This window comes from Trachurus trachurus (assembly GCF_905171665.1).
Source record: "Trachurus trachurus genome assembly, chromosome: 21".
NCBI classification, from domain to species: domain Eukaryota; kingdom Metazoa; phylum Chordata; class Actinopteri; order Carangiformes; family Carangidae; genus Trachurus; species Trachurus trachurus.
Genome location: NC_139899.1, coordinates 3169827 through 3180482, shown reverse-complemented (window position 1 = coordinate 3180482; position 10656 = coordinate 3169827). Strand labels below are relative to the sequence as shown.

At 42.1% G+C, this 10656-nt stretch overlaps 1 protein-coding gene across 1 annotated transcript; it reads right to left on the bottom strand.

The window, feature by feature from the left end:
* Positions 1 to 69: 69 nt before the first annotated feature.
* On the bottom strand, positions 70 to 8359 carry ddx18 (DEAD (Asp-Glu-Ala-Asp) box polypeptide 18). Its single transcript, XM_083997203.1, has 14 exons — positions 8196 to 8359; positions 7613 to 7807; positions 7310 to 7534; positions 6665 to 6800; positions 6439 to 6539; positions 6089 to 6288; positions 5226 to 5340; positions 4980 to 5119; positions 4732 to 4893; positions 4484 to 4636; positions 3838 to 3951; positions 3660 to 3716; positions 3404 to 3581; positions 70 to 1359 (listed from the first exon to the last, which is right to left on the bottom strand). Exons 1-14 carry the CDS (start codon positions 8299 to 8301, stop codon positions 1211 to 1213), a joined length of 2031 nt encoding a protein of 676 aa, XP_083853329.1. The 5' UTR covers positions 8302 to 8359; the 3' UTR covers positions 70 to 1210.
* Positions 8360 to 10656: the final 2297 nt, after the last annotated feature.

Genomic DNA, 10656 nt, shown 5'->3' with positions numbered 1-10656 from the left:
TTTTTAACAACATTCTTAGATTATTTTTTTTTAACATAGTGAAGATCAGAGTGTGTGAGTGAGAGGACACAGAGACCGTTTCTTGAGTTGAAATCATGCTATAGCACATCAAACAAACTTGACATGCTCATTATTCATGAGTGAAGCCGCTTTATGCAAAGTTAACGTTTAAATAGAAGTAGACTCGGGTAGACAGTGGTGTTACTCTTCAGTGTGGAGATCTGATGCATTAAGTATAATGAGCCCCCGGCCACTATAACTAAAGTATCAGCTGACCTCTAATCCAGACTAGACTGACCAGATGTAACACATGTGGAGGGACTAATGGTTAATGCTCAGTTTATATCCTTTTTATACAGAGGTTTGTCCACAGAGGAACTAAAGGATTAAAAAAAGTAGAATGTAATCATCTTCAGTAGCCACAACCTTTTTAGTTTTTTATTTTCTATCAAAGGGAAATGTTTTGACTAATGAATTTGAACATCCAGCCGACACTCTGCAGGCTCCCAACAGCACTTTATAATTTATCCTATGTGTGGAGAGGATCACTATGGGAACCATGCAGGTGTCTTTTTTTAACCTCATTGTTTTTATGAAGGGATGTTTTTTTGTTTAATTGCTGAGGTCAGTATTAAGACTGGGAGATAGCACCATCACACTGGTCCAAGTCAAAGCAGCAGGGTTTGATTCTGTATGTACACTGTTTTCTATTCATTTCAACACCACTGTCAGTCAGAATGAAGTCAAACACTTGCTCACTGGATCCACTTGAGACTGGTAGCAGACCTGTGATTTAAAGATGTTTTTGTAACGTGTATATAATTCTCAGATGTTTGTATGTCTGCTGCTTTGTTGTAGAAAATGCGTGACAGGTGTTGTTGAGCTCTACATGGATGTAGAGGCTGCAACAGATGTGATGAATACCTGACTTGCTATTAAATGAGTACATCAGCACCTCATGGTTTATATTGAGTTATTTCTTTGTTTTAGTTAGAATTTACAGATCAGGTTAACACACTTCAGATGTGAACAGCCACAATGTTTTATATTTACAAAGTACTCTTACACGATTCATTTCAGGAAAACAGGGTTTATAAAAGATATCAGAGACAATTTATAGGGAGACGAGCTGTTCAAAACAGGAAGTTCATGTGATAAAAAGGGCAGTTCTTCAACATCAGTCCAGGAAGAGTCCGTTCAGGTGAAGCGTTCAGCGGGAGAACTGTCTCCCGTCCCTCTTCCCTTTGTCCACGTGCTTGAAGATTCTGGACTTGTTCACGTTCTTGAACTTGGACTGGTATCCGAACCCGCCTCCTCCGCCTCGCTTCTGGAACTTCACGCCTTTGCTGCTGTGCACGTCTGGGAGGAAAGCTGGTTAAGGAAAAACGCCACATGACGACAACACAACATTCATTTATACAGTGGCATGCGAAAGTTCGGGCAATATTTCAATCAATAATCAGTGTATTGTTTTCTACATTTTTAGAGTGAAAAGGGAAACAAAGCAGCCTCGCCTGCAAAAGAAAACCCAGGAGACTTGAGCTCTCAGATAACTTTGACCAAATATTTGACAAGAATATCCCTATAAAAAGTTCATGCTACAGTGATATTCTAGTCTTTCTTGGAGGCAGATTTAGGTTAAAGGCCTAGATCAGTGGTCCCCAAACTACGGCCCGCGGGCCGGCTCAAATTCCAACCGGCCCGCGGCCTCTGTCATAAAAAAAAATCAATAATATGCGGCCCGCCAGCACGTACAATTTTTTTCCAGCCTCGATATATTGCCATGTGCATGCCTGTTTGTTTTCCTCGTCTCTGGCCTCCAAACAGGCTGAATGACAAGAGGCTTCACTCTGTGACTCGGTCTCAGCACCTGGGCGCGTTTGTTCCATAGCGGAATGAAATGAAGGGAGTGAAGCCTCTTGTCAGTCATCCAGGATCTTTGTCTCTGTGGGGGGAGGCGGGGCCGCTACCACACACACAGTGCAGCATGTGAGTTTTGTGAGGAGCAACGCTAGGTAACGTCAGTTGCCAACTTGGTGACTTTCTCCCTAAATCTGGCGACTTTCCAAACCATCTTATCGACTTTCTTTTTGACAAAAGCCACTGGCGACAAATCTAGCGACTTTTCCGGTGCTGTTTTACAAACGCTTCTGGTTTGGAGACTCGGACGTGAAAGCACGTCATCACTGCTGTCCTCAGCGAGCAGCGGTGCTGCCGTGAGCCCCCCGCCCCCGTCCCTACAGCACTCAGCGGCGGTGTGACGGAGCTGTCCCCGCTATGAGACCCGCTCCATGCCGCTGACACCCCCACCACACCCGTCTTAGAGCGACATACACAGCCTCAGCTCAGTCACTCACCTCATATACTGTGATGATATTTGAGTGCATCTTTTCTTAACAGAGACAGGGTCTATTCTTGTTTTTGGTTTGATTTTTATTCAAGCGCAATTTTTGATTTTTTAAAAATATAATATAATATAAAATATAGTTAATAATGTTTCAAATTAACCTAGATATGTTTAAGCTTCCTTTTTTCCCCAGACACTTAGGCTATGTCATTTTATCTGGTCTTCAAATATGAAAAGCAGAGTGATTTTGATAAAAAAAAAAAAAAACTTGTTTAGATTTATGTAGCCTATCTATGTGAAGAAATGAAAAGAATTCCATTTGCAATGAAAAAAAAGTATTAAATAGTTAATTTGCATTTAATGTTAATGGTTCAAAGGATGTCAGGCTGAAAGGTCGGCCGACCCGGCCCCCACACATTTTTACTTAACCAAATCTGGCCCTCTTTGCAAAAAGTTTGGGGACCCCTGGCCTAGATGGTGAGGAAAACAGCATGACTGTAAACTTAAATATTAAATAGCCTGGAAAGGTCTAGATTTAAATAATGTCCTTGCAGCTACTGCTGTCAGAGGAATCACATGTGACTCCTCTTATAGAGAACCGCAAGTGTCTCTGTATGCCTTAGTTGACACCCCATTCATGATGGAAACAGTGAAAGGGCAACACATAAAGGCAACACTGGTCAGTCAATGTGTGTTGAATCACCAGGGAAGAGTTTTAGATGTGAAGACAGGTGGAGGGGAACTACATCACACTACCGGCTGTAAAGTTAGAAACAGTCATTTGTGTGTACATGTGCATGAAGAAGTGGTGGAAATTGAAAAATAATAAAAATGATCGTCTTATTTTTTCTGAGTAGTGTATATATAGTTTAAAATGTAAAGGGAATGTGTCATGTTTTGACCAGAGGTGCCCAAACTTTTGCATGATGCCACAGTGTGTGTTCCCAGCAGGGTCACTGGAAAACACACCAACAACATTCAATTCAATATCAACACAACAACCAACCAGTGTGCAGTGTTTTGTGCGTCTGTGTGTGGAACCATGACAAAGGATACTCAGATCGACGTATGGAGGAACTTTGAAGCCAAATGAGAGCGCCACCATGGGGAGGTTGAGGGTGCTGACGCTGTAGATCTGCTTGAGTGAGTGCGAGTCGTACGCTCGGACGTAGGACTTGTAGGCCTCCTGAGCCGACTTGTGGAGGTAGTAGTTCTTCTCAATCAGCTTCTCCATCTGAGGAAACACAGTTTCATGTTAGGCTGAGCTCAGCAGTCTTTAGTTAGTAATCACTGAGTCATGTAGCTTCCTCACCTGGACCTGGATGTCTGAGATTTTGCTCCAGGAAAATTCAAACTCGCTCAATGGGACCTGAACCGCAGAGGACAAGGGAATGAAAAAATTATCTTAAAGACATGAAAGTCACTCAAAAACAAAGGTTCATGGATATGAGAAAAAGATGGTATCTAAAAAAAAAAAAAAACATAATTACCTTAGCCTGTTTGAGGAAGCGCAGGAAGCCGAGCTCCTCTGGTCGAAGGATGAGGAGGGCGTGGCCTCTTCCGTTGATGCCTCGGGCTGTTCTTCCCACTCTGTGGATGTACTCCTGTGGGGTGAATGGGATTTCCCAGCAGTCTCAGTTACAGAGTTTTACAACACTTATGATGAATCAGTGTCTGAGTGCTTATTTAAAGGAGACATATTCTGCCCATTTTCCACAAATTAAAATAGTTCCCAGGTGTCTTAAGGACATGCTTTGGTCAAATTACCCCAAGGATCAAACATCACAACGGTTTGTTTCAGTGCCTGTCCCTTTAAATGCAAACGAGCCACTGCTCATCTTTCCCTGCCCCCTCTACTCACAGGTAGGGGTGGGATTATGCAAATTTGAAAACTAATAACATCATTGTCAGACAACTGAGGGAACAGTTCGTAAAACCACATGGATTTCAACCTCAGGAGCCTCAGAATTACTTTTTTTTGTCAATTCTCACATTTTGACAAGACAAACATCCAAATATATGTTAAAGAGCTTCCAATAAGTATTATTTCCATAATATGTCCCCTTTAAAAAAAACTTACATGCACATACTATACATAACAAACAACAAGCTCTAATTGTCACACAGTCTCAGTACCTTGGGGTCATCTGTAGGGTCGTACTGGACGATCCAGTCCACCTCAGGAATGTCCAGACCTCGAGCGGCCACATCTGTACACAGCAGGATGCCTGAGTCTGCGTTGCAGAACTGGAAGAAGGTGGTGGTACGTTTGGTCTGCTTCTGCTTGCCCTGTGACACGGGAGGAGAACAAGAAAAGGGTGTTAGAGCCGCTCTGCTCCGTCTGCTCCAGGCTCCACCGCCGGCTGCTGGGAGGTGACACTTACATGGATGGCCATGACGGGCAGGTCGATGTAGTTGAGGAGCTCATAGTGGAATTTGACAGACATGCAAGAGGAGAAGAAGACCATCAGCTTCTTCTTGCGGTTCTTCTTGAGGAAGGTGAAGAGCAGCAGGAACCTCTTCTCTGATGGACACACCACATAACCCTGCGACACAGGAAGAGTCCACGTCAGCTAAAGTACCAACCACCTGAGACAACACGCCGCTAGAATGGGTGTGCGTGGCCACGTACCTGCTCCAGGCCATCCACGGTCGCACTTTCTTTGTTGTCGTCCACTCCGACGTAGAGCGGCTCCTTCTTGAGGGAAATGCGAGCCAGGTCCTCCACCTTACGGGTCTGAGTGGCCGAGAACAGCATGGTCTGTCTCTTCTCTGGAGGGAACACAGGTAAGAGTCAGACAGAACCACCACACCTGTTATACGGTTCAACATACAAACATACTGGACTCAAGTCTAAGCAGCAGAAACACACACGTACTTGGCAGCAGCTTGATGATCTGCTTCAGTTCCTCCTCAAAGCCAACCTCCAGGATGCGGTCGGCCTCGTCAATGATCAGACACTGGAGGTTCTTGTACATGAAGCCGGGGGTGTTCTGAAAACACAAGGGTCATTTCTAAAGCATTAATATCTGAATATTAAAAAAAAAAAAAAACAATTTTCAGTTAAAGGCATATTTCAACATTTTGGTAAATTCACCCATTGCCATAATCCCTATAGTCTTAGCGGTAGGTTCGTTACAAGCTGTTTTTAGATCAGTGGGGCAGAGCCACAAGCTGCTCAGAGCTACGCTACAGAGGCTCATGGTATTTCTTGATTTCCCTCATCAAACTCATCAAATACACAACCCAACAACTCCAAAACGCTCTGGTGGACAAGTTGTGACCTGCACATTCACCACGCTATGAAATAATAACATAATTATGTAACCTTGCGACACATGAAGCAAATACTCTGAACTACTTGCGCTTTTCAAGTCACTCTGCCGGGCAGCCATGTCGGGAATGTAGTTCCGGCTGCATTTGCCCGAAAACAACTCTGTTACATTATTATCTCATAGCGTGGTGAATGTGCGGGTCACAACTTGTCCACAAGAGCGTTTTGGCGTTGTTGGATTGTGTATTTGATGAGGGAAAGCCAGAAAATCCATTAGCTGAGCAACTCGCAGGATTATGGCAATGGGCAAATTTGCCAAAATGTTGAAAAATCCCTTTAACCCACTCGATAATGACAAACACTGGATATGTGGATCATTAACTGTTAGATATTCTAACTCTGTATAAACCCGTACTCAAGTCTTCTGCGTGAAGTGCTCAGTACATGCAGAGTGTCCATCAGCTCACCTGCAGGTGGTCCAGCAGACGGCCGGGTGTGGCCACCAGGATGTTGACACCGTTGGCCAGCCTCTGGGCCTCGGCCGAGCGGTTGCTGCCCCCCATGATTAAACCATAGGTGTGCACGTGGTGAGTCATCAGCTCCTTCATCACGCCGTACGTCTGCATGGCTAACTCACGTGTGGGTGAAAGGATCACTACACCAGTGCCTGAAAAAGATAAAAAAAAAAAAGAGTCATTAGATGGACACATACAATGAAGAGTTGTGAAGCTCTAATGACGTGATGCAGTTTGTTACTGTAGGAAAAGAACTGCAGCCCAGACAACACTACAAAACGATAAATAAACAGCAGGATTACCATTCCTGGGCATGAACTTTAGTTTGTTGATGAGCTCTATAGACGGGATGAGGAAGGCCAAAGTTTTTCCACTGCCTGTCTTGGCTGCTGCCAACACGTCCCTGCAGGTCAGCAAGACACACACACAGACATTGTCACACTATGATTCCAGTCTAAAGTGAAATCATTATAGAGGATGGATGACAGTTTGACAAATGCTTCAGATAAGTTCCTCCTCCAGACTCACCTTCCCTCCAGCAGGGGGCGAATGCTTTTGTGCTGGATCTCAGTCATGTGTTCAAAGCCCATCTCCTTGACTGCATTCAGAGTGCTGTCACTCACCATCCCAGCAAGAGAGGCAAACGATGTGTCCTCAAACGCTCCTGAAGACACGTTTAATTACAGTTAGATTTAGGTTAAAGACCTAGATGTGAGGAAAACAGCATGACTGTAAACTTAAATATTAAATAGCCTGGAAAAGTCCAGATTTAAATCATGTCCTTGCAGCTACTGCTGTCAGAGGAATCACATGTGACTCCTCTTATAGAGAACCGCAAGTGTCTCTGTATGCCTTAGTTGACACCCCATTCATGATGGAAACAGTGAAAGGGCAACACATAAAGGCAACACTGGTCAGTCAATGTGTGAAAACTCAACAGGGAACAGTTATAGGTTTTAGATATTACAACAGGTGGAGGGGAACACTATTGGGTCACACTATTGGCTCTAAAGTTAGAAACAGTCATTTGTGTGTACATGTGTATGAAGAAGTGGTGGAAATTGAAAAATAATAAAAATGATCTTCTTATTGGATTGAGCGGATGGATCCTGACAGATGATACAACTGCTAAAGATTCAGGTCTAAGAGAGAAGACATTCCTTTGTTTAATACCTGTTAAACCTGATGGTAATTCTGGTTGATCTTCATCTTCTGACTCTTCCTCTCCAGTGTCACCTCCCTCTTCTTCTTCTTCTTCTTCATCATCATCTTCATCACCATCATCTGCAGGTTCCTGTTTGTCAGTATCGTCTTCACCGCCATCTGCTGCTTCCAACAAGTCCTCCTCATCCTCCTCCTCATCCCCAGCTTCTGTCACCGTCTTGGTCTTCTTTTCAGCTGGAAGTATGACATTCACGTTAATTTACCATAAAATTAACAATCCACTGGTATCAGGTAGAGTGTCGGTGACCTCACCTGGTGGCTCAGCTGTGTCAGTCAGCTTGCGTTTCTTCTTTTTCTTGTTCTGAGCAGGAGTCGTGTCTGTGCTGGTCCCTCCCTCTGCAGCTCCATTCTGCTTCTTCACGTTCTTCTTGGGCTTCCTGTCCGTCCCACATGGAGCTGCTGCTGCTGCTGCTTGGCCACAGTCCTCATCCAACCCGTTGGAGCCAACTGTTAAACACATTAAATACATCAGTCAGACAATGTAGTAAGAGTGAGTACGTGGTAAATATGGTTCCTCGGACCATGAAACGTTTCGTCAATTACGTAACAGGATGGGTTTTCATGATACTGAGCCACCTGGATGTTTGCTCCACAGCACGAAGTAGGTAAACATAACAGACATGTGACACAACCATGACATGTTAAATAATCATACATGAGTTAATATTCGCATGTGAAACCCCACATGTAGACAAATGTAAACATTATACCCGGTGTCACATTAAAACCCCCACGTCGCGAGGAGCTAACGCAGCTAGCCTAGCAGCTAAAGGTCCGTCACCGCCTCTGAAACACTAAAACAAAGAGCCACAGGTCTATGTCTGACAACACTCACCGTTCTCCTCCTCCTCTGTCTGCTTTTGGAGAAGTTTCCTCTCCTTGTTCTTCTCGTTTCTCTTCTGAATTTTCTTGCGGAGCAGTTTCATCTGGAGGTCCGCCATGGTAACGGAGGACTGCGCACGTGTGAGTGTGTGTGGTGCTCAGGACCCCTCTCTCTCTCTCTCCAGGAAGAGGTAGCTGTCTGCTCTGCCTGAGCCAAAATCATAGGACCTCTCTCACACGCGCACACGCATGCGCGAACACAGTTATGTTACGTATCGTCGTTTTAGGAAAATATTATCTACACAAAACACTTTGGCTGGTGATGAACATGAGAAAATGTATGAAATGGTGGAAACCATGTCTATGGTGGACACTGCAATGCAATGCAATATGTTAAACTGTGAAGAGTCTCAACGAGATGTGCCTTGTATTTGTGTTTGTATTAATTTATTTTCCTATGTAGGCCTATTTATTTTCTGTTATATAAAGCCTTGCAGATTTTATTTATGAAAATGTATGCTTTAAAAAAAGAAGAAGAATGCAATATGTTCCTATCGAGAGCCACCTACTAGGCTATTTAAAATTTACAATAAAGTTTGTGGGAAAAACAAACAAACAATTTGGCTAGAAAAATTCCCCTCCTTTTACAGCTTTAAATTTACAGACTTAAAGTATTTTTGAATACTATTGAGAACATAAAAAGCATAAACAATACATTGGTAAAAACAATTAGATTATTTGAACATTAGGCTTAGAAAACACTGGTGGGATAGCCTGCTTATGAATTATGTGGAGAATTGATTCTCTGTCTGTGTGTAGCCTATGTCTTTTTCTCTCTCTCCTTCTTAAATCTGTTTTAACATGTCTGTTGTTGTTGATATGGACCGCTTGTTGTGTCTGCAATAAAGATTAATAATAATAATTTTAATGTTTAGCAGACCTCAAATGTGTAGTTCTGCTCTGTTTTGTTATGTTTTTCATTGTTCTCTGAACTGATGTGATATTTAAATGTCTCTATTGAAGAACATTGAATAAGGTTTATTTGAAAAAAAAAAAAAAAAGATCAAACAGGAAGTCAATTTCTCACACTTCCCAAAATGAAACACATTTTGAAATATTGACCGCCATTTATTGTTCTAAATAATGACTTTGGCTGTGATTAATACTGATGATAATTTTATAAAAGATACACTGACAGACTGAAACTACAGACCATTTTTCTCATGTTTATGTAAAATAATTCATATATTCTGTGACATAGCCTAGGGAAAACACAAGAAGTCACAAGTTTCCCAGACAATATTACATTTGGTATACTCCTGAAAGATTAAAATTAGGAACTCTGTATACTCTGCTACATGTTTAATCTTTGAACAAATTTAAACTGTATTTTAAATCTTTAAAATCAACAAAAGAAAAAAATTGTACAAAAATCTGAAACGTATTCCTATACCTCAGAAAACATGTGTAAATTGTATATCCCCCTGTACATATTTTTTTAGAAAATCAATGAACAGACAGTCATTGACTAATAGAATACTGAACAAAAGGCAAAAAGGAAGGTGAGTGTTTTATTTAGTCCAGCTATGGCGTGAGGATTCCTATCAGATTATTGTGAATCAAAACAATTGAAAATCATGCACATACACACCTGAAAAAAATCTATACAGCAGGAGGTCATGTGAAGTCTTTATCTATTACCAAATAAGGTAACACAATAGTGCAAGGAAGTCTGAGTTGACACGTACAGTTAGGCTACACTTGTTGTGCAATATGTGTGTGTGAGCAAGGCAAGTTATAAATCAACAATTCATTCCCTTGTGTGTTTGTTTCCGGAACATACACACGCAAAAAACAAAAAGAAAACAAAGGAATACCATTTCTTCTTGACCCTGATGCAAAGTAGATGACCACTTAACCTCCACTCAGTCCAATTCTTGTGACACTTGTGCAGTGAAGCCAACAGCAACAGCATTGTCTTTCTTTCCTTCATCACACTCGATAACAACTGTTTCCATCTGGTTCTTGATCCTGGCTTTGCTGGCGAGTTGTGGACCTTCAGGCTAGGAAGACACAACAGCAACACCAAACATTAGGACATTTTCTGCACATTCTATGCAAGAGAAAATTAGCAGCACTATTAAAGATGTAAAGTTTGACATTGACCTAATACCACTTGGTCCAAGTCAAAGTAGGCCTAGTATAATGTTACCCAGCAGACAGATTTGTAGATCTCCTCTTGATTTGTGATGACCATATAGGTTAAAACTGATGGTCCATAGGTTATTCATTTAACTATAGTAGTCTTGAGACCACATTTTCAAGAGCTTGGTCTTGTCTCGGTCTCGGTCGAGCTGAACTCTGTATTTTTTCTCAAGACCACAGCTACAGTGACACCTCTTTTTTTTTTTTTTTACCACAAATGTCTCTCTGTCACTCACCTTGGTTTATGTAATGTAATTCAATAACTTGAA